The 23,897-nt window shown below is 42.1% G+C and overlaps 1 protein-coding gene across 2 annotated transcripts; it reads left to right on the top strand.

The window, feature by feature from the left end:
- The first annotated feature begins 227 nt into the window (after positions 1 to 227).
- On the top strand, positions 228 to 12,707 carry PLIN2 (perilipin 2). 2 transcript variants are annotated; one of them, XM_069474234.1, is made up of 8 exons: positions 228 to 314; positions 1,051 to 1,105; positions 1,194 to 1,389; positions 3,834 to 3,916; positions 7,993 to 8,278; positions 9,308 to 9,489; positions 10,393 to 10,527; positions 11,823 to 12,707. In XM_069474234.1, exons 2-8 carry the CDS (start codon positions 1,076 to 1,078, stop codon positions 12,219 to 12,221), a joined length of 1,311 nt encoding a protein of 436 aa, XP_069330335.1. In that variant the 5' UTR covers positions 228 to 314; positions 1,051 to 1,075; the 3' UTR covers positions 12,222 to 12,707. The 2 variants fall into 2 exon arrangements, with proteins under 2 accessions (XP_069330335.1, XP_069330336.1); XM_069474235.1 differs by having other exon boundaries at positions 228 to 333.
- Positions 12,708 to 23,897: the final 11,190 nt, after the last annotated feature.

Here is a 23,897-nt window from a genome sequence, read left to right as displayed (position 1 = left end):
TGCCGGCAGGCTCCTCTCCTCCCAGGCTGGGCCCTTCACCCAGGCAGGACTCCCCCCTCACCCCGACTGCGGCCCCCACCCCTCTCGGCGGGCCAGCAGTGAGGGGAAGGACCCCGCAAGTGGCCGGGGGCTACACTCGGGCTTTGCTACCAGCTGTTCCTTGTCCCCGGGGCCGCTAGTCACGTGGCGCGGGGGAGGGGCGGTCAACGGGGTATATAGCTCGGGAGCCCGGGAACCGCGCTCTTCGCACGGTCGGAGTTGCGGGAGCTGGTTGCGGGAGTCGCCTGCGCTCGCGTCTTCGCTGCCGTCGGCCGGTGGGTGCGCGTCCCCTCGGTGCGCCTGCGGTGCTGAGATGGGGGCGGGGGGCTCTTCCGGGGCTGGAGGCCGCTGCCCTGCTCCACTCGGGGCCAGTGGCCCGGGGACCCGCCAGTCTGGCAGCTTCCGGGTCCTGGCTGGGAAGGGGCGGCCTCCCGGACCCGCGCTTTCGACCCTGGCTTTTGTTGGTTGAGGCTTCTTTTCTGCGCTGGGCTTTGTATCTCTTGCCCTCCCTGGATGGTTGTGGGGAAACAATTTCCATTTGTCCCAACGGGACGATATTTAAAGGAAAACGCGTTAGAAAATCGTCTTCAGGCAGGATTTTAAGGGGTGCACAGCGACAGTGGGGCAGTCGATACTGGCGCCCGACGTCCTCCTCCAGGGCGGTGCTTACCCTTTCGGTGTAGAGCGGGGACCCGGGTGGCCCGAGGGAGCGCTGCCTCGCCCGACAGTGGTGGGCGGCGACCCTGCAGGTCCTTCCCCGGCAGCTCTGCCGCGGGCGTTTCGTGTGGGTGTGGGTCGTTGGGGTTACTAAATGAACTTTTAAACGCGTCCTGAAATGTTTCTCAATGCCTCGGAGCACTTCTTGCCATTGTACTTAGTCTAAACTAAGAAGTGCAGAAGACTACTCTACGTTATCTTGAATTTTTCTCTACTTGAACATTTGCTTGGGTTGGGGGAATGAATCTAGGAGAGTCTTATCCCAGTGTCCTGAAATAAATTTCTCTTTCGCAGATAACTTCTGTCTCCAGGAAGAAAAATGGCACCTGTTGCAGTTGATCCACAACCGGTATGACTTTTAAATAGCCGTTTCTTGACTCCTTTCTCTCCCTTTCTGTTTCGAGAAGTTAATAACTGTCCCTGCCCTTCGGTTGCAGAGCGTGGTGACTAGGGTGGCTAACCTACCCTTGGTGAGCTCCACGTACGACCTCGTGTCCTCAGCTTATGTCAGCACAAAGGATCAGTATCCCTGCTTGAAGTCTGTGTGTGAGATGGCAGAGAAGGGCGTGAAGACCATCACTTCGGTGGCCATGATGAGTGCTCTGCCCATCATCCAGAAGCTAGAGCCACAAAGTGAGTTCTGAGTTGTCCCTCAAGGTGCAGTCAGGGGCTGGCTGGGCAGAGGTGAGCCCCTGAGCTCACAGAGGCAACATCGGGGCACACTCAGCTCTTCCTGAGGCACATCCTGCCTTTACATAGAAACCGTGGGGCAACCCTCATTGTCATAGGAGGCCTACTGCATAGCAATGGTAGATGTTCATGACGCTTTAATAAAAAACTCCCGAGAGATGCTTCTATGTTGGCAACTGAGATCATAAAGAGGCATCCAGGAGTGAATTGAAATAACCGACTTTCTTGGGACGTGTATGAACATGAACTTCTTTTTTTTTTTTTTTTTTTTTTTGAGACAGAGTCTCACTCTGTTACCCAGGCTAGAGTGTCATGGCATCAGCCTAGCTCACAGCAACCTCAAACTTGGGCTCAAGCAATGCTACTGCCTCAGCCTCCCGAGTAGCTGGGACTACAGGCATGCGCCACTATGCCCGGCTAACTTTATATATATATATATTTTTGTTTGTTTGTTTGTTTGTTTTTTTTTAGTTGTCCATATAATTTCCGTCTATTAGTAGAGACAGAGTCTCGCTCTTGCTCAGGCTGGTCTCGAACTTCTGAGCTCAAACGATCCACCCACCTTGGCCTCCCAGAGTGCTAGGATTACAGGCGTGAGCCACTGTGCCTGGCCTCTTTTTTGTTTTTAATAACATCTTTATATTGGGATGCAATTAACATACCATATAATATACCCATTTAAAGTATACAATTCCATGGTTTTTAATATATTCACAGAGTTGTGCAATCATTACTACAATCAATTTCAGAACATTTTTATCACTCTAGAAAGAAATCTCAAACCGGTTTCTGTTTGGGATGATGAAAATATTTTGGAAATGGACAGTGGTAGTGATTGTCTAGTGTTGTGAATGAACTTAATGCCACTGAATTGTATACTTAAAAATGGTGATTTGTGTTATGTATATTTTACCAAAAAAAAAAAAAAATAGAAACCTCATGCTCCTTAGCCATCACTTCCCGTTTCCTTCCAATTGCCCTTAGGCAACTACTAATCTACTTTCTGTTTTTATAGATTTGCCTATTCTGGATATTTTATGAAATATGTGGTCTTTTGCTACTGGCTTCTTTTTTTTTTTTTTTTTTTTTTTTTTTTTTGAGACAGGGTCTGGATTTGTTGCCTGTGCTAGAGTACAGTGATGTCATCATTGCTCACTACAACCTCAAACTTCTGGGCTTAAGTGATCTTCCTGCCTCAGCCTCCCAAGTATTAATAGCTGGGACTGCAGGTGCACGCCACCATACCTGGCTAATTTTTAAATTTTTTTTTTACAGAGACTGGGTCTCACTATGTTTCCCAGGCTGGTCTTAAACTCCTGGTCTCAAGCGATCCTCCCACCTTGGCCTCCCTAAGTGCTGGGATTTTAGTCATGAGCCACCATACTCGGCCTGCTACTGGCTTCTTTTACTTAGCATAATGTTTTTCAAGTTCATTTGTCCAGCCCGAGCAAGAGTGAGACCCCGTCTCTACTAAAAAAATAGAACGAAATTATCTGGCCAACTAAAATATATACAGAAAAAATTAGCCGGGCATGATGGCGCATGCCTGTAGTCCCAGCTACTCGGGAGGCTGAGGCGGTAGGATCGCTTAAGCCCAGGAGTTTGAGGTTGCTGTGAGCTAGGCTGACGCCACGGCACTCACTCTAGCCCGGGCAACAAAGCGAGACTCTGTCTCAAAAATAAATAAATAAATAAATAAATAAATAAAGTTCATTTGTGTTGTGGCATCATATCAGTACCTCATCCCTTTTTATTATGGAATAATACTTCATTGTATAAATAATGTGTTATTCGTTCCTCAGTTGATGGACATTTGGGTTACTTATACTTTTTGTAGATTATGAATAATGCTTCTGTGAACATTTGTATACAAGTTTTTGTGTAGACATGTTTTCAATTTAAAATTTTTTTTTTTTTTTTTTACACATAAGTAGAGAGTTTATTTGGGCTAAGCTTGAGGATTGCAACCCAGGAGCATAGATTCAAGTTGCCTTAAATATACACTTCAAGGAAATGCTAATTTTGAGAGAGTTTCCAGATACCTTATTCCCTGAATTGAGGGTACAGGGGAAGCCTGGCTACTCTTGGCATTAACATTAGGGACAAGTTAATGAGGAAGTAACTTCTAGCCAGCTTCCTACCTGGCCTGCCTCTGCCTCTGCCTGCTCCTCCCTCACACCCCCTTATTTCTCTGTCTGTGGAAGAAAGTTGCCAGCAACCTGCCAAGCTTCTTCCTGTGTGAGCTAGAGAAACAGCAGTGCATGTTGTGGTAAAAGATCAATATTCTTTCTTTTTGTTTTAAATAAAAGGTATAAGGTATAGTAATGTGTGTTCATTCTGTACCTACACTGTTTAAATGAACATTTTCCCATTTGTGATTCTGCTAGTTGCGGTTGCCAATACTTATGCCTGTAAGGGGCTAGACAGGATTGAGGAGAGACTGCCTATCCTGAATCAGCCATCAACTCAGGTGAGCTTGGGACAAAAGTTTTGAAGCTTGACGCCTCGCATATTTTCACGTTCTACCTATTAGCACAGGCTGTGCATGCCACAGATGGGCAAATACTGATTGGTTCCCTCAACTTGGATCTGGTTGTGTGTTTGAAAGAGTAATGGCCACCCTCTTACTTCCTGAACTGTTGTCAGGTTATGTCTAAGAAGCAGAGAAGAACTAGCCACCTTTGGACTAGAAAACTTTTCTTTCAACTTGTGGCTTTGCCCCTGCAGATGAAATTGCTCTCAAATAACTGATTCACATGTGGTGTTAGATAAATGCCGAGGCAGCATATAGACTCTTTCCTCACCTGGCTTGGTGCAGTGCTGATAGGGACTGCCATTCCTATGGTACAGCTAGTCAATGTTGACAAAAATGATAGTCTCATCCCTTCTAGTGATCTTTTGGTTTAGAAGATGTCCACTTTTTTTTTTAAGACGACAGAATGATACCAGTTAGGGAAAAATCTGGTTCTGTGTCTTTCATAATCTAAATACAGTCATGTGTCACTTAACAACAGGAATAGGTTCTGAGAGATGCATCATTAGGCAATTTCGTCATGGTGAGAACATTATGGAGTGTACTTACACAAACCTAGATGGTATAGCCTGCTACACACCTACGCTATATGGTATAATTGCTCCCAGGTTACAAACCTTTGCAGCACGTTACTGTACTATACCATAGGCAAGTATAACACAATGGTAAGTATTTGTGTATCTAAACATAGAAAAAGTAGAGTAAAAATATGGTATAAAAGATAAAAAATAGTACATCTGTATAGAGCAGCTTCATTATAATCTTACAGGACCATGGTCTAATATGCAGTCTATTTTTGGGCAAAATGTCATTAGGCAGTACATGACTGTAGGCAAGTTTGGCTACAGCCTTCAGAATGCTTGTGTGCCTCTCTTTAAGTTTTTCACTTATGTTGCATGAGATTGTGCCAATGATGAGAGTGAGTTATTTTCCATTTTGGGCGTTTTCTTTAAATTTTGCTGAATAATAGTAAATTTTGTGTATGATATTAAAAGTTACCTTATTTAAAATTAACAAAAAATTTGGTTGGTTATTGAAAGCCAAAGGCTCTAGTAAATAATAGTTTGGGGAAGACCTTCCCCTGAGGCATTAACAAATAATTTAGAGAAGGATTTCTTGTCAGCTTTCCATGACCATGTGCCTCCCTGTCCCCAGCTCCCCTTTCCCACCCCCACGTGTCTTTCCCTTAACCTACAGACTACATGCTAATACCTAGAGGGCCAAGTATAGTGTGATCTTCAGTTTCCTCACTGGATTTAATGTGACTTTGGAATGAGCTATGTCAAAGCTGTATAATCTCACTAACAGGTAATAAGTTAACCACCTTTCTTCTGTGGCATGTTTTTTCTATATGCCTACAAGCAAATGTGGCTTTTATAATATGAACAGCATGTTTAATTTTTAAGATAAACTCTAAATGGATAAATCTTCTAACGATTCCAAAAGATACACAAATCTTCTGAAATCATTTGAATTGATTAATGACTATAGACTTTTCTTCCATGATGGGCTTTGGTTAAAAGCTGGTGTAGCCGCCTTTTGCTGAAAAGAGTTACTTTGCACATAGCAGTAAGTTTGCACTAAAATGGTTAAAACAGCAGATTCAATGGGGTTACTTATTTCTAGTGTAATTATTAAAGCAATATAACCACTGTTTATAGGTCTGGGAGTTCAAGCTTGTCTTGGCTGCAAACCCTTTATAGCAAGTCCATGTGTGTAGTTCCAAATGGACTTCCTAGCCAAATCCTACTTATCTTAAACTAGCATGTATACACCATTATGCATCTAATACATATGGCCATCAGGTGGTTTGTTCATTTCACAGGTAACAAAACTTAATACTTGGAGATAGTCGTATTTAGACCAGGTCACAAATGTCCTAGCTTTTTATGGCCCTCATTCTAATGATCTTTCTACCATGTTCTGTAGCCTCTAATGTGACATGGTAGCAGCCCCTGGAAGGTCACTGTGAGAAGTCCATATATCTCCCATGGCATGCCATAACAACACGTAGTATTTCTTCCTACAGCTGTAGGGATAAAAAAGAGAAAATTCTTCTCTTGCCTATTTCACAGCACTGGAACACTAAATATGTCAATTTATACTATCCTGTGAGTACTTTCCAGGAGCATGACTGGATTATACCAGAGGGCATTTGTCCCTTTGCATATTCCACCTGTCCTGTTAGGAGAAGAAATGTATTGTTCTTACAAGATAACCTAGTTCTGTGGATAATTTACTCTCACTGAGTTTGAAGAAATATAATGACTTGGAAGAAAAAAAGATTAAATTTATAAATGTAAAAAGCTAATTGTTGGCTGGGCACAACAGCTCACGCCTGTAATCCGAGCACTCTGGGAGGCCAAGGCAGGTGGATCGTTTGAGCTCAGGAGTTCGAGACCAGCCTGAGCAACAGTGAGACCCCGTCTCTACTAAAAATAGAAAGAAATTATTTGGACAGCTAAAAATATATATAGAAAAAAATTAGCCGGGCATGGTGGCACATGCCTGTAGTCCCAGCTACTCCGGAGGCTGAGGCAGAAGGATTGCTTGAGCCCAGGAGTTTGAGGTTGCTGTGAGCTAGGCTGACGCCATGGCACTCTAGCCTGGGCAACAGAGTAAGACTCTGTCTCAAAAAAAAAAAAAGAAAAGCTAATTGTTTTCACTTTATTATCACTTAGAAGAGTTTAACATTAACTGTTAGCTGTTCTTAATGGAATTAGCCCTTCATGAAATAGTACTGGAAAGGACACTAGAGGAATAACTAAACTGAAAGTTTTGTTTCTTTCCGTTTAGTCACATAACTAGAATTAAGGAGTATGCTTAATTCCACTTGAAAACTTGATCTTCGTAATTAAGTTTTCCAGTGGAAGGGGTGTAGTGCTGTTATCTCTGTCTCAAATGCCAGCCTTCACCACCGTTTGTGTGGGGCCTGATGGGGCACCTGAAGGCTCAGAGCCATTTTCTCTTATAATAAAAATGGCGGTGGACTAGTCAGGATCTAGGTTTTCAGTCCCCCTTTCACGTGTGATCTTGGACAAGTCAGCAGTTTATGAAATGTGAAAACTTTATGTTCTATACCTGAGATATGCCTGGAGGAAATCTTTCATGTCTTCTCCCCTTCCCTTATCCCCCTTCTCCAATGTAGAAAGTAGAACTGTGAGCTAGTTCAGTTGGATTGGGAACCTGGACCATCACCTCCCAATCAGCTTCTCCTTTGTTTCCCTTGCAGCAACCCAGCACTCCCTAATACTTGGTTTACTGCCCTAGTATCAGTCTTCTGTGGTAAAAATACTTGTATGGTTTTTGAGGAGAACTGAATTCAGTCAAGCATACAAAGATATAATTGTGTTGTTGCCTAGGCACAAAAGGAAAGAAATCTTTTATTCTAGTTTGCATCTTCTCCTTCACCCTTGAGCAAGATGGGAAAATGAGCTAGCTATTCCCCTAGGCTAACTTTGGGTATCATGAGGGGAGCTTGGGCAGGCTGGTGGTTTGGAGAGCTTTATATGAGTGGCAGATATCTGAGAGCACATCCCGTAGGATGGAGAACTGACATCTCTCCCTGTGTGTGGGCCTTCCAGGGCTGTGTGAAAAGGGCTGAGTGTGCATGGTACCTGTGTCTGTGCTCATAGGCAAGCGTGAGCTGCTCTCAGTATAAGCATGCCAGCATGGAAAAGGCCATTCTTCTCTCGAGTGCTCCCTATATGTTACTAAAGGTTCATCTAGTTAAAAAACAGAAACTTACCACCTTGACAAATTGACAGATTTCATATCTGTTTACCTCATTTGCTCCTCCAGCGATCCTTGAGGAGTGGCAGGTAGGGTAGAGATACCTGATAGGGAAATTCAGGCTTATCACACCTCAGTGACTTGCCCAAGACCTAAAGCTAGAGAGTGAGAGGACCAGATTCTTTCTTTAACTCTTTAACTATGCTGTCTTAGTTCAGACCTCAAATATGTATTTGTGCTTGTTTTCTCACCAGCCGAATGATCTGCTTTTCCACTTGCAGATTGTTGCCAATGCCAAAGGTGTCGTGACTGGAGCGAAAGATGCTGTGACAACTACTGTGGCCGGGGCCAAGGATTCTGTGGCCAGTACGATCATAGGAGTAGTGGACAGGACCAAAGGAGCAGTGACTGGCAGTGTGGAGAAGACTAAGTCTGTTGTCAACGGCAGCATCAACACAGTCTTGGGAAGTCGGGTGATGCAGCTTGTGAGCAATGGAGTAGAAAACGCACTCACTAAATCAGAGCTGTTGGTAGACCAATACCTCCCTCTCACTGTGGAAGAACTAGGTAATTGGAATTTTGTCTTGAAATAATGTTTTATATCTTAAACTTTTTTTTTTTTTTTTTTTTTTTTGAGACAGAGTGTCACTATGTTGCCCTGGCTAGAGTGAGTGCCGTGGCGTCAGCCTAGCTCACAGCAACCTCAAACTCCTGGGCTCAAGCAATCCTCCTGCCTCAGCCTCCCGAGTAGCTGGGACTACAGGCATGCGCCACCATGACCGGCTAATTTTTTCTATATGTATTTTAGTTGGCCAGATAATTTCTTTCTATTTTTAGTAGAGACAGGGTCTTGCTCATGCTCAGGCTGGTGTCGAACTCCTGACCTCGAGTGATCCACCCGCCTCGGCCTCCCAGAGTGCTAGGATTACAGGCATGAGCCACCGCGCCCAGCCAAACTTTTTTTTTTTTTTAAACAGCTCCATTGAGATGTAATTTCCCTCAGCCTAAATTTACAGGATTGTGCAACCATCACTATAATCCAGTTTTAGAACATTTCTGCCACCCTGAAAGATCCGTTGTGCCTGTTTGCAGTCATCCTCATTTCCTCCCCCAGGGGACCAGTTATTTTTCTGGCTGTAGAGGTTTTTCCTTCTTAAAGCAACCTTAAGTTTCATATTGAATTTTACATAGTAAGTTTTGAAACTTTAGGACAAATTAGCCTTGACAGATACTTTCCATAAATGGATTATCTTGAATGAGTGGCTTTACAAAGTCGTCATTAAAAAGAATTGTCATCATAGACACATTAGTGCCCACTATGTGCCAGGTACTGTGTTGCTCAGGAAGCTCACTCTAGTGGGAAGAAACCTGTGTAGATACATGGAATGTGTATCAGAGACAGTAGTATGTTCAGGGTGGTCAAGCACAGCAGCAGACATGAGCAGAAATTGAGTGCATAATTGCTCCGTGGTTGGGTAGAATCTACAAAGTCAAGACCCAGGTTAGAGTTCCGGGCCTTATCACCCATAACTGTGATCCTTAAGTTGTTTGTCCCCGCCCCCCCACCCCCCCACCGTTCCTTCTTTCTAACTTCAGAAAAAGAAGCAAAAAAAGTCGAAGGATTTGATGTGGTTCAGAAGCCAAGTTACTATGTTAGACTGGGATCCCTGTCTACCAAGCTTCGCTCACGTGCCTCCCAGCAGGCTCTCAGCAGGGTTAAAGAAGCTAAGCAAAAAAGCCAGGAGACCATTTCTCAGCTCCATTCTACTGTTCACCTGGTGAGTAAAAGTTCATTGTAAGGTACCTGAAGTGAGTTCGTTCATCTCCAGGTATGGGAATTAATGTAATCATGAAATCCAAAAATTTTAATCTTATTTTATGAACAGCCCAATAGAAAAATGGACAAAAGAGTACACAGACAACTCCCAGAAAAAGGAAGTAGATAAATAGCTGAAATATATGAAGCAATGCTAATCTTGCTCTGAGGGTTCAAATATAAATACCTCCCTTGTCTTGTCACACTGGGAAAGTTGCTGTTGGCAGTGGTTTAGAGAAAGAGCCACACTTGTGCCCTTCTGGAGAATTGAAGAGACTGTTTTAGGAAAGATAAAAACACACCCATACCTTGAGCAGATTTGCTTTTTATCCTACAGGTGTGTATATTTGTTTAGAGTTGACGGAGACTATAGTAATGCACCTCAACTAATAGAAGACTAATCAAATTGGTACATCACAATAGACTACTGTCTAGCCATTGAAGATTGCCAAGTTACAGAACAGTATGCACAGAACTGTACTGCCATAAGAAAACCACTTCTTCTTGGAAGGGGAAATAGGTGGCTGGCAACAGGGAAAGAGGAAGGTTAAATTTCTTTCTGTTTTGTAATTCTAATTTATCCTTCACACATACAGATTAAATTTTAGTCGTCTTACCTGTGCTCAACTGGAGGTAAATTTGGAGTCAGTGGTTTAATAGTTAAATAGAGGCAGTAAAGAGCTACTAATACTTGGTTAACTTATACATATTGATAATAAATAACAATGACAGCAGAAATAGCTCTCATTAAACTGTCATGGAAATTCTTAGTTTGTATGTTATCTGATTTACATCATAGACCTGCAAACAGGCTAACGTGAATGTCTGACAGTTTGTTCCTTTGTCGTGTTTCAATGTGTTCTAGATTGAACTTGCCAGAAAGAATGTGCATAGTGCCAACCAGAAGATTCTGGATGCTCAGGACAAGCTCTATGTCTCATGGGTGGAGTGGAAGAGAAGCCTTGGCCGTGACGACACCGACGAATCCCACTGTGTGGAGGTAAGATGACTGGGACAGAGTCATTTACTACAGCTTGTGAAGAAGTTTTTCTCCGATTTTTCATTTCAATATTTTCATAATTCCTCTTAAAATACTCTATCAAAAGCTCGAACAGTAATTGTATACTGGTGGCTTGTTATGTGGCAGAAAAGCAAAACTGGGGAGGGAATAACTTTATATAATAACCTACAGGTATGCATATGCCCTGAATGACATATGACCAAATGGGAAACAAGGGCTTTGCCCCGAGAATGGGCACAGACTAACAGGGGATACAGGCGGCTATCCCGTCAGTGTTTTTGACAGCATAAATACAGTGCTATGAGAATATATAGGAAGGCTACCTCAGGCAGCCTTGGAGTGGGGCTGCTCGCGTCACGTGGCTTCTTGGAAGAGATGAGCAATAAGCCGGGAACTAATGGTGAATAAACTAGGTGAAAGGGCAAGAAGAGGACTAATGTTCTAGACAGAAGAAATAGCATCTTGTAGTCCTAAAAAGTGGTTCTTTGTGTCCCAAAAGCTAATATGCATTTACATTTGAAATCAATATTAATTGTTTGCTCATACCATCTTATTTGAAGAGGGACTATCTAAATTATGCTACTATCATGGAGTATATATTTTCATTCTGTCTGGTCTCCTCTACCCGTTATGCTTCTTCAGTTTAAAATGATGAACTTTGAGACTCAGGTGCTAGTTCTTTTTTTTTTTTTTTTTTTTTTTAGACAGAGTCTCGCTCTGTTGCCCGGGCTAGAGTGAGTGCCATGGCTTCAGCCTCACTCACAGCAACCTCAAACTCCTGGGTTTAAGTGAGTCTACTGCCTCAGCCTCCCGAGGAGCTGGGACTACAGGCATGCGCCACCATGCCCGGCTAATTTTTTCTATATATATTTTTAGTTGGTCAGATCATTTCTTTCTATTTTTTAGTAGAGACAGGGTCTCGCTCTTGCTTAGGCTGGTCTCGAACTCCTGACCTCGAGCGATCCACCCACCTCGGCCTCCCAGAGTGCTAGGATTACAGGCGTGAGCCACCGCGCCTGGCCTCAGGTGCTAGTTCTAATCCCCACTTAGCTATTTTCCAGCTATTAACTGGAGCTTTTTACTTAAACTTTAAGCTTATGTTCCTGTCTATGAAATGTGAATAATACTGCTACACTCAGCATTGTTATGAGGATTTTAAGAAGTCAAAGAATCGACACATGCAATAGACACATAACCAGCTTACTGTGATTGAGCTAATTTATACATAGCACTGTTGGATCCACTGCTAATTCTTAAGTTTGTTTGATTTTTAGCACATCGAGTCGTGTACTCTTGCTATTGCCCGCAACCTGACTCAGCAACTCCAGACTACATGCCACACCCTCCTGTCCAACATCCAAGGGTTACCACAGAACATCCAAGATCAAGCCAACCACTTGGGGGTGATGGCAAGCGACATCTACTCAGTGTTCCACAATGCTGCCTCCTTTGAGGAGGTGTCTGACAGCCTCCTCACTTCTAGCAAGGGGAAGCTGCAGAAAATGAAGGAATCCTTAGATGATGTGATGGATTATCTTATTAACAACACGCCCCTCAACTGGCTGGTAGGTCCCTTTTATCCTCAGCTGACTGAGTCTCAGAATGCTCAGGACCAAGGTACAGAGATGGAAGGCCAGCCAGGAAGCCCAGCCTCTGAGCACACAACCCATTAAACCTGCCCCTGTCACCAGCATGATGCAGCCAGTCAGATGGAATGTTTTGTTATATTGAAATTAACTTGCTAGACCACTCTAAATCAGGACGTAGCTAGCTAGGAAAAAGGCCCTCAACTGTAGTTATTTCCAGCTGAATTAAGAGCTTTGAAGTTTCTGGCATTAGCAGATGGGTTCTGTTTACCTGGCTAGCAAGAAAAGAATGACAGGCTTGTGAGAGACTAGCCAGAACTCACCAAAAATTCAAGTGCACTTATGGTCTCATTTTGTGGCCATTGTGTTGCCGCTGTTACTGTTTGTATTGAAAAAAAACATCTCCATGTGGGCTGTGGTATAAACGGTATCTGCTCTGGTATGATCTGACCAGACCTTATCACTGGTTTATCTCATGATGCGTGGTTGTACAACTTGATTTCAGTTTCTTATTTCTCATAAAGGAATATGACTTTTGGATTCAATAAAATTCATTGCAGAAATAGATCAGTTTTATGCTGTTTGTTCCCTGTGCTTTGTGTGTTGCTTTCATAGAGCTGCTTGACATGAATAACAGAGTTATTAATGTACCCACATGAACTCCAATTGGCCTGTTGGGGAATTTGGCAGGGTGAGAACATTGGAAGACTAATGTTCCAAAATGGGATGCTTGATAGCTGGTTTAAAACAAATTAAAATCTAATGTGCGTATTAGAATTTTACTAGGTGACAGTTGCTCCCTTCATTTGCCAACTTGCTGGACCCCTGAGAGTGGGTTTTTAAACCAGTAAAAGCCCTAGGCACGTCTGCCTGCCTTGCGGAAAAGGAATCAAAGCTGCAGGAAGCAAGTGAGTGACTGTTTGCATCATTCTCACATAACAGCAGAGGCATTTCTTGCCAAGGGGACAGTGAACGTGTGAGCTCTAAAGTGAGATTGTTCAGTGTCAAGTCTCAGCTGGGCTTAACTTAACTGTGTTGTCACATTGAGAGAAAGCCACTAACCTCTGTTGGTGAGGTACCCACAGAAGATGGTGTGAGAATAATTAAAAGTAAAAAGACTTTGAGCCCCCTGCAGAAAAGGATTCTTACCTTCTGCCTGTGGTATTCAGACTTCTAGTCCCTTCAGTGCCGGTCAGTTGAAGGAACTTTCATGAATCTCCTTATCACAAAGCTGTAGTATGTCAAACTGTTTCAAAAAGGGGACTCTTAGAACTTGTGAAATATAGCTACATGCTTCTGCCTGGCTCTGCTAAAACGTAAGCAGGGCTGTCTGTCAGCAAAACAAGAGTCTAACTCAAATTGGTCTCCTTTTTCTATCCTGGTTCATCCCTTTCTTCCCGCAAAAACAAGGAAGCAGCATATAACTTTACATGCTGCTTTGGTGTGAATGAATCTATCAAAAGTTTTTATCAAGTTATAATTTTTTTTTCAGTGTAACTCCAGGAATCAGTAAACAAGGGAGTTGAGTTGGAGGGCAGGAAATCACTGAGATACTTGAAGCTGCTCTTTCATTTATTTTGCAGATAAGGAGCTTCTGGTTTTGGGGAAGGAGGGAATTCCAGGATAGAGCCTATCTACTTACTCGCCTGCCTGTCCCCAGTGACTGGCATTTTCTAGAGCCCTCTGCCTCTTAAAAATTTTTTTTCTGAGTCTGAATCAAACATGACTCTGCCTCTCTTTATCTCAAAACTACAAGGCTGGGCTAGGCACAGTGGCTCGCGTCTGTAATCCTAACACTTTGGGAGGCCAAGGCGGGAGGATTGCTTGAGGCCGGGAGTCCAAGACCAGCCTGAGCAAGAGTGAGACCCCTGTCTCTACAAAAAATAGAACAATTAGACAGGCATGATGGTGTGCACCTGTAGTTCCAGCTACTTGGGAGGCTGAGGCAGGAGGATTGCTCGAGCTCAGGAGTTTGAGGTTACAGTGAGCTATGGTGACACCATTACACTCTAGCCTGGTGCAAGACAGCAAGATTCTGTCTCAAAACCCCAAAAAACCCCACAAGGCTGGTATTTTGTGGTTAATTCCAATTGATTGGAAAATTCATATGCTATGGCTGTATACAGGTTTCTTTTTTTTCTTTCTTTTTTTTTTTTTTTGAGACAGAGTCTTGCTCTGTTGCCCAGGCTAGAGTGCCATGGCGTCAAGCTCACAGCAACCTCAAACTCCTGGGCTCAAGCAATCCTTCTGCCTCAGCCTCCCGAGTAGCTGGGACTATAGGCATGTGCCACCATGCCCAGCTAATTTTTTTCTATATATATTTTTAGCTGTCCATATCATTTCTTTCTATTTTTTTAGTAGAGATGGGGTCTCGCTCTTGCTCATGCTGCTCTCGAACTCCTGAGCTCAAATGATCTGCCCCTCTCAGCCTCCCAGAGTGCTAGGATTATAGGTATGAGCCACCTCGCCTGGCCTATACAGGTTTCTTATCCTGAACATACACCTTTGTGTTTCCCCATGATAAGGGTTATAGTGCTAAATTGCTTATGAAAAGGAGACAAGGCTGGGCACAGTGGCTCATGCCTATAATTTCAGCATGTTGAGAGGCTGAGGTGGGACGATGGCTTGAGGACAGGGGTTTAAGGCTGCAGTGAGGTATGATTGTACCCTTGCACTCCAGCCTGGGCAATAGTTGGAGTGGTCTCAAAGATCTTCCCAAGCAAGGACAGAATATAATGCAGACCATTCTTATTTTCTAGTAGAACACCACCAGTTCTTGCTTTTTGCCATTAGCTGTGCACACTGGTCATAGTTTTGTCTGTCTGTCTTTGTGTCTCAAGTTTGTGCCTACATGCACTTCATTCATTTGTCAAAGTGTCTCAGAAATTATGGTTTCTCTCACCTTGTAGCTTCATTGTTGCATAAACTGGCAGAATATATTGGTTTTACAGACCCTTATTTCCTCAAGGAAGACAATTATTTTGAGGGAAAAAACGTGACTAAGCCTAACACAGTATCTAACCATGACAGGTGTGTAAACATTTAGCTGCGTGAAGTCTGGCATGGTGTGCCTGAGTGTCCAAGGATTTTTTTTCCTTCGCATGTAATAATAATGTGGACTTTCTAGTTCTAAGGAAAAAAAATCAAAAGGAATGTGGTGTGCTGGCCATTAATCTCTGAGTCTTAGTTTTCTCATCTGTAAAGTAAGATTAATGTTGCTTCCACAGATGGAAATAAGAGTTCAGGATGACGTGTGTTTTTCTGATTTGCACTAGAGGCATGGGGACAACATCTCCGGGACAGTGACATGTGGTATCTTTAATTTGGCAGTTCAGGTATGAGTACATAATACCAGGTCATGGTTAGGAAAATACATCCACTTTGATAAGGCATTAAAGGTATTAAAGAACTAATGAAGCCAGGTGTGGTAGTGGGGGCCTGTAGTCCCAGCTACTCGGAAGGCTGAGTGGGGAGGATTGCTCAAGGTTGCAGTGCACTGTGATCACACCTGGGAATAGCCACAGCACTCCAGCCTGGGCAACACAGTGAGACCTCATCTCTTAAAAAAGAAAAAACTAATGAAGTGAAAAGGGAAAAACTACAGTTTACCTAAGATACCCCTTTTGGAGTATCACTTAGCTCATGAAGGAAGGAGGAAGAAGGAACAGGACAGATATTTGTGACAAATCTTTAAGAAATTTGGTCTAAGTGATGCCTTGGAAAGCAGATTTTGGGGGATTGATGGCCTCTTGCCAGCCTGACTTTCCCTCAGCTATCGAGAACTTGGTACCAAGCCAACTGGACCTCAGTCCCGATCCAGCCCCAGGGGTGACCCAGCTGTGAGGCCTGAATGCATGATGCATCTAGCAAGAGTTAGATGTTCCTGCCCCATAAGCCAAGGTATTTACTGCTCTATCTCAAAGTGCAACACCTTCATGCTATAGGTGTCCACCTTCCAACAGCTATCCTCTAATAGGATATCCTCTCATATTTCATAACAGCCACTTGGTGAGGAAAAGGTGCTGAATAATTCCATTGTTGAGCATCTGAGCTCCCAGGCCAACCTGTGGTAGTCTACTTCATCTGAAACATGGAGAAACTGGAAAGGTAATTGCGTCGGACTATTCAGAGAAGAGTAGAATAAGAAGTCTCTCTTCAGGGCTTGAGTCAGCTTAAGCCAAGGACAGATGTTTTATGGTATCTTGCTTACCTTTTGAAAGTATGATGCCACTCCCCTCCCCACACTGAACTTCTTTAGAACTGCAAAAAAAAAAAAAAAAAAAAGTCGTGTTGATTGAATCTTCACTGGGATAGGCCCAGGTCATGTTTTCAGGGCTGGTGAGGGTTAAGGCCTTTTAATTCAGTATCCAGCAGGGGCTGAGCTGAAAGGCAAGGACAAAGTGCTCTGAAGAAAATGGCTGAATTGGAAAATTATGCCCTCCTTTGGTGGTGAGGTGAGAGGCAGGCATCCTATGTCCTGTTGAGTTTGACAGGTGAGACTGCTGATTAACACAAGGCATCTTCAGTTGTTAAGATTGTCAGTAAGATGACTAAGTGAAATGATAGGAAGGCAGTGTGAATGGAAAATATTTGGCCGGGTGGGGGTGGGGAGGCACAAAGAGTTATCTGGGATTCTTCTTTCATGTTTAACTTGCTTAAACTGTGCCTACAGGTTAGAGAGAAATGGGATATAACATAATGAAAGGCTTTGAATCTCACAAGGAAGCCTAGTCTTGATATAGAATACACCTAGATTTTTTAGCTTGGTACTGATTTCATGAAAGTGCCATCTGAGAGGGCCATAGGAAAGATATTAGAGCCATGCCATAATACCTACATTTTGGGCCAACACAGAAAATCTGCTTGGTATATGCATTGGGCAGAGACAATGTGGATATGTAGGTAGCTACATTATTATATACATGTAGCTGTAGTAACAAAATAATTCAATATCTGGATTCCTAATAGTATAAGGCACAAGATGTAAAGACTAGAAACTGTCTTCAAGAGACTGTTAGAGTCTTAGGGGAAGATTGTCAATGAATATTCAAGTAATATCCTGGTGTAGAATGCTGTTTGTCCTTCCCTTAATGGCTCTAGGTGGCTAATTTTTAAATTTCTTATCTTTATGACAAATATCACACTTCAGTATAAGAGGAAGTATAGGAATGGCAAGGGAATAATTTAGGTTTTTATTTTTTTTTGAACAAAGCAAAAGAGGAGGCTGACTTAGGTGATATTTACTGTAAGGGGAAATTAAAGGTCTAATGTCTTCTAGAACTTAAGAAAGTGAAGGTAGTGGCTTTCCCCCCTTTCTCACTACTGCACTTGACTAGTTTGAAAAAAAAAAAGTGAAGGTAGTGGACAGTGTTGTTATTTGACATTTTATAAAAATAAGGAATAGATTAAGTGGGGTTTTATGTAACTGTCAGTGATGAAGATTTAAATATCATTAAGGGAGTTACCATTAAATTATGTTTTCATTTCTCTTGAGTACGTACTTAGGAGTGGAATTGTTGGGTCGTATGGCAACTCTACATTTAATTGTCTGAGGAACTGCCAGATTGTTTTCCAAAGTTATGTCCCCACCAGCAGTGTATGAGGAAGGGTTCTGATTTCTCCACATCCTCATCAATACTTATTGTTATCTGACTTTTAAAAAAATATTTTATGGATATATAATAGTTGCATATATTTATGGGGTGTATGTGATATTTTTATGCAAGCATTAATGTGTGATGATCAAACTAGGGTAACTGGGATATCCATCACTTTAAACATTTATCATTTTTCTGTGTTAGGAATATTCCAATTCTACTCTTCTAGCTATTTTGAAATATACAATAAATTATTAACTATAGTCGCCTTATTGTGCTACCGAACACTAAAGCTTATTCCTTCCATCTGACAGTATTTTTGTGCCCATTGCTATCTAACTTTGTTGATTCTAGCCAACCATTTAAATTATAACTTATTAGATGTTGACTAATGTGAATTGAGCACTTTTCCTTTAACATCGTCTACCCAGGCTCTATAGAGCACAGGAAAACTCAGCTAAGGAGGTAGCTAATAGATCAATCAGACTGACTGACAGATGGTCCAGGTGAGCCCCCTGCAAGGATAAACCACATCATCTGTCAGTGAGCCTTCCTCTGCCCTCTCTGCCTAGACCAGGGATCATCAATTAGACAGACTGATAAAACGTAGATTCCTGGGTTCCATCCCTAGAGAATCTGTTTAGTAGGTCTGGAGGTAGTACTAAGCATCTGCACTTTAAAAATATACCCCTTAAAAAATCCCTAGTGATTCTAACACAGGTAATTCATTGACCACGCTTTAAAAAGGAAAGGAAATAAGAAACAGATGATTTTAACCTGAAACAAAAATAGGACTAGTGTTACCTATAGTCCTTTCTCTCTAAACCAGACCCTCAATGTAGGCTCCATAAAATGTCTTATTTTAAGAACTACTCTTTATGAGCCTGCTCCAATGAATCAAGTACACAGGGGTTAATAATGACTAGATGAATGTTGTACAATGGATACCAAGAATCTATTTTAATTTTGTTGTGATCAGTGCTAACCTGTTTCCTAGGCAGAGTTCTGCTTCCTCAGACTCTTTTTTTTTTTTTTTTTTTTTTGAGACAGAGTCTCACTTTGTTGCCGGAGTGCTGTGGCATCAGCCTAGCTCACAGCAACCTCAAACTCCTGAGCTCAAGCAATCCTCCTGCCTCAGCCTCCCGGGTAGCTGGGATTACAGGCATGCACCACCATGCCCAGCTCATTTTTCTCTCTATATATTTTTTTAGCTGTCCATATAATTTCTTTCTATTTTTAGTAGAGACGGGGGTCTTGCTCTTGCTCAGGCTGGTCTCAAACTCCTGAGCTCAAACAATCCTCCCGCCTTGGCCTCCTGGAGTGCTTGGATTACAGGCATGAGCCACCATGTCTGGCCTTCCTCAGACTCTTCTTAGCCACGAGGCAAGTATTGATGTACCAAAGGGTGTTCCTACCTAAGGGCAAGGAAGGTGCACCAGCCTACTCACCTGCCTCTTGTTCAGTAAAGGATAAAAGAAAGAGTAAGGCATGGCCAGGTGCAATGGTTTGCATGTGTAATCCCAGCACTTTGGGAGGCAGCAGGATCTCTTGAGGCCAGGAGTTTGAGACTAGCCTGGGCAGCATAGCAAGACTGTTGTCTCCACAAAAAAAAATTTTTTTTTTTTTTGAGACAGAGTCTCACTCTGTTGCCCAGGCTAGAGTGCCGTGGCATCAGCCTAGCCCACAGCAACCTCAAACTCCTGGGCTCAAGCAATCCTTCTGCCTCAGCCTCCCGAGTAGCCGGGACTACAGGCATGTGCCACCATGCCCGGCTAATTTTTTCTATATAGTTTTAGTTGTCCATCTGATTTCTTTCTATTTTTTTTAGTAGAGACGGGGTCTCACTCTTGCCCAGGCTGGTCTCGAACTCCTGAGCTCAAACAATCCACCCGCCTCAGCCTCCCAGAGTGCTAGGATTACAGACGTGAGCCACCGCACCCAGGCTCTACAAAAAAATTTTTTAAAAATTAGGTGGGTGTGGTGGTGCATGCCTGTAGTCCCAGCTACTTGGGAGGCTGAGGCTGGAGGATTGCTTGAGCCCAGGAATTCAGGGTTGCAATGAGTTATGATTATGCCACTATACTCCAGTCTGGGGTACGGAGTCAAAGTCTGTCTCAAAAAAAAAAAAAGAAAGAAAAGAGAGAGAGAAAGGAAAGAAAGAAAGAAAAGAGAGAGAGAAAGGAAAGAAAGAAAGAAAGAAAGAAAGAGAGAGAGAGAGAGAGGGAGGGAGGGAAGGAAGGAAGGAGAAAAGAAAGAAAGGAAGGAAGGAAGAAAGAAAAGAAAAGAGAGGACGAAAGAGAGAAAGAGAAAGAGAGAAGGAAAGAAAGAAGGAAGGAAGGAAGGAAGGAAAGAGAAGCAAAAGAGCAAAGAAAGAAAGAAAAGCAAGACACCCTGGGCCCTTTAACTTACCAGCACACAATCAAGCTACATAAGCAACCTATCATGGATGGTGAAAAGTTTCTGTTAAAATCAAACCCTCTTTGCCAGGCATGGTGGCATCCACCTGTAGTCCTAGCTACTGGGAAGGCTGGGAGGCAGTTGAATCACTTGAGCCTGGGAGTTTGAAGCTCCAGTGAGCTATGATGGCACCACTGCACTCTAGCCTGGGTGACAGAGAGAGACCCTGTCTCTTAACCCAAAAACTCAAATCCTCAACAAGGTTAGTCTTATGTATCTAGTATTATAGTTAATCATTGTCTCTTGCATGATTCTTTTATAGCCCTATATAATACTCTTATACAAAAAACTAAAATTTTAGTTTTTCTTCTCAATTCATTAGTTCTTCAATAGCTATACTCTATTTCAAAATAAATTTTCCTGATGCCGTGTTGTATTTACTCACACTGCATGCACACTAATCTTTACCCGCAAGTAAGTTATAATAAATAAGTTATAATAAATCCCCACAGAAGGTGTTTCTATTCCTGTAGTAGCCCCACCTATCCAGGGCCTGGGCCACTGCTGGGCCAGCTTTATACAAATTAGAAAAAGCCACCATATCCTCAGCATGTTTAGTGCCACCTTCTAGAAATTTGTCATAATAAATACGTGAATCTTTGAAGTCTATGATATGAAAGTTGCTCTTTCTGGTTGCATGGTGAACAACCTGCAAGCTTTATGCTGTGCCCCTGGGATCCTAGCATGGTCACTTGGTTTTCTTGAAAAGAATGTATTGCTGGCTTCCTTTCTTTGCAGGGAGGCAGGGAGGATCTATGGTTACCACATTAGTTTCATAGCAAGCATCTGACAGTTGATGGGCATTCTTTCTTTTTTTTTCTTTTTTTTTGAGACAGAGTCTCACTCTGTTGCCCAGGCTAGAGTGCTGTGGCATCAGCCTAGCTCGCAACAACCTCAAACTCCTGGGTTCAAGCAATCCTTCTGCCTCAGCCTCCTGAGTAGCTGGGACTACAGGCATGCGCCACCATGCCTGGCTAATTTTTTCTATATATTTTTAATTGGCCCGCTAATTTCTCTCTATTTTTATTAGAGATGGGGTCTCACTCTTGCTCAGGCTGATCTTGAACTCCTCACCTCGATTGATCCACCCGCCTCGGCCTCCCAGAGTGCTAGCCTGATGGGCATTCTTGGCAAGAGACTCATACTCCTGCTTCGATGGTCCATATCTATACTTGTTCATGTCAATGGAAAGTGATTTTTTCTACAAATTTGCAGTATGATTTTTCTTGTGCCACATTAAAAAAAAATTCCATGAGATGGTCAGGCAAGACCACCAAATTTAAATTAAACTCACTATGGAAACGTGATAGCCTATGGCTGTCTCTTAGCTGCCCTACCCTCCCCAATTTCTGTCTCAGCCCCCAGTAGGCTTTGGTGAATAGCTAGGCATCGGTGATAGGTAGCCTAATGAAAATTGGACACTGAATAATTCTGGATATATGGATGGTGAATTATTTATATGGCTCTCCTAAATCATCTCAAAGACAGAAGTACTTTTTTTGGTCAGAAGTACTTTTTTTGGTGGTGGTTGTGTGGATTAAAACTCTGAGTGTGGGACCTCCAACATTCTGCAATGAACTCTACTTTAGCCCAACAGTTACCTGGCCTATAGATGACTTTGGCGGCTTTTGAGTATGTGGAGAGGTATTTACGAAACTAAAAAAAATAAAAGCTCCTGTTTATTGAGCATCTTTTATGATCTAGGCTCATACAACCTTTATTCCTGATCTGTAACCCAATCAGTTAGGTATTTTCCTCACTTGAGAGATGAGGAAACTGAGGTTGAAAATGGGTAAGTGGCAGGGTGGGTACTTAGCCCAATGTCTTACTGATGTCAAAGCACATAATTTTTCCTTTCCAGCACTCTAGCCCTCTGATAGGAGAAAGATGCAGCTTGCATCCTTGTTTGGGGTGCAGAAAATTCCTCTGTCTATATCCTCTGTGTTGAAGCTTTCTGTTCTATTTTACAAATGAATAGAGTGATATTAAATGGATAATCAAATTTAATAAGATAATAGATAATAAAAATTAGTAGATATTGAAAACAAACAAGTAGAGATTTTGGATGTTAAAATATACATTTAATAGAAATAGAGAGAACTAAGCAAAGTATATCTTTTAACCTGAAAAGTCTAAAATTGCAATGGTTGGCTTTCTTGGCTGATGTCCTGACCAATTTGTATAAGCACTCCTGGTTTTTGCAGATGTCAGGTTGTGTATAATCTTTGCAAAGTGAACATTCATGAAGAGTTAAAATGTAATTTGATCTCCCCAACCTGACAGCCTCAGGAGCAAACTGTGGATACTGTATCACAGATTACATAGTCCTCGGATCACCTGGGCTCTTAGGAAAAAGTGCACTAAGGGCCACAAACAGCCAGGTAAGGGGCCTGCGAACAAAGCAAGATTCTCTCTTCTTGTCTGTTTTGTTTTTGTTCTTTTTACCATTTTTTTTTTTTTTTCTAGAGACAGGGTCTCATTGTGTTTCCTAGGTTGGAGTGCAGTAGTTATTCATAGGTATGATCACAGTGTATTACAGTCTTGAACTCCTGGCTTTAAGGGATCCTCCCACTTCAGCCCTCTGTGTAGCTAGGACTACAGGCCATTTTTAAGTCTACAATTCTGTGGCATTAAGTATATTCACAATGTTGTACAAGCATCACCATCATTCACTTCCAGAACATTATCATCACCCCAAGCATAAATTCTATACCCATTAAACAATAACTTCCCAATTCCCTCTTACCTTCTGTCTGTTTTTTGAGAGATTTTTTATTGTTGTTGTTAGCTGTTTTGCCTTTGTTAGGTAATCAACTACTTTCTATCCTCTGCTATCAAGATTCTAGCCTTTGGCAATATATTATACCTTACTAATTTTCTCTGTTTAATATGTTGGCTAAGAAACATTATTTGGCTTATCAAAATTGTATGTCAAATAAGATTTAATAGAGTTTCTTGTCCCTAAACCCTTTCCTATGCAGAGAAGAGCTAGGGCTTTGTGATAACTGTTCCAACTATTAAAAGACCTTTTGTTTCCTCAGTTCCTAGATATTTCCCAAATATTATAGGAAGCCAGACTTATGGAAAAATGGACTATTATTGTTTTTAAGAGAGTAATAGATTAATAGATAGTAGAATAACCAGAAATACTTTATATCTTGTATTTTCAAAAAAGCTTTCATTTAGTAGGTTCCATCATTGCTTAGTTGCCTTTTAAAGAGGTTTCCTTGGTGCTTTTATAATAAGAGTGAATTGTAGGAATAAGACTACAGACATCATGTTAAAAAGCATAGCAATGGACAAAGAAAAATTCACCTTCATGTAGTAATTAAAGTCTCCATGAGCTCACACAGACCCAACAACTCACTTTATTAGTGCTTGTTTTAATATCCACGGTTCTTCTTTTACAGGTGTTTGATTTCACCATCATAGACTTGACATTGAGACTGATGAAATTCCAGATATTATACCTTTGCAAGAGGAGAATGAACCAAATCATTCACATGCTAATGGCAAAATGTTGGATAACCAAAGAATACTCCCTTTGGTTGAATATGCAATGGTAGTCACATTAAACTTCATGTGTGCTTATGTTTTTATTCCTGTGGTTTTAGGGAGTGTTAATCTATTTTTTGGCTAGTTGGTCTTAATTGCAATGAAACTCTGATTACTCTGAACTACTATAAGAGATCCTAGTTTTGTGTCATAT

The sequence above is a fragment of the Eulemur rufifrons genome, chromosome 7, assembly GCF_041146395.1.
Source record: "Eulemur rufifrons isolate Redbay chromosome 7, OSU_ERuf_1, whole genome shotgun sequence".
In the NCBI taxonomy this organism is placed as follows: Eukaryota; Metazoa; Chordata; class Mammalia; order Primates; family Lemuridae; genus Eulemur; species Eulemur rufifrons.
This window is presented reverse-complemented; position numbering and strand designations above follow the sequence as displayed.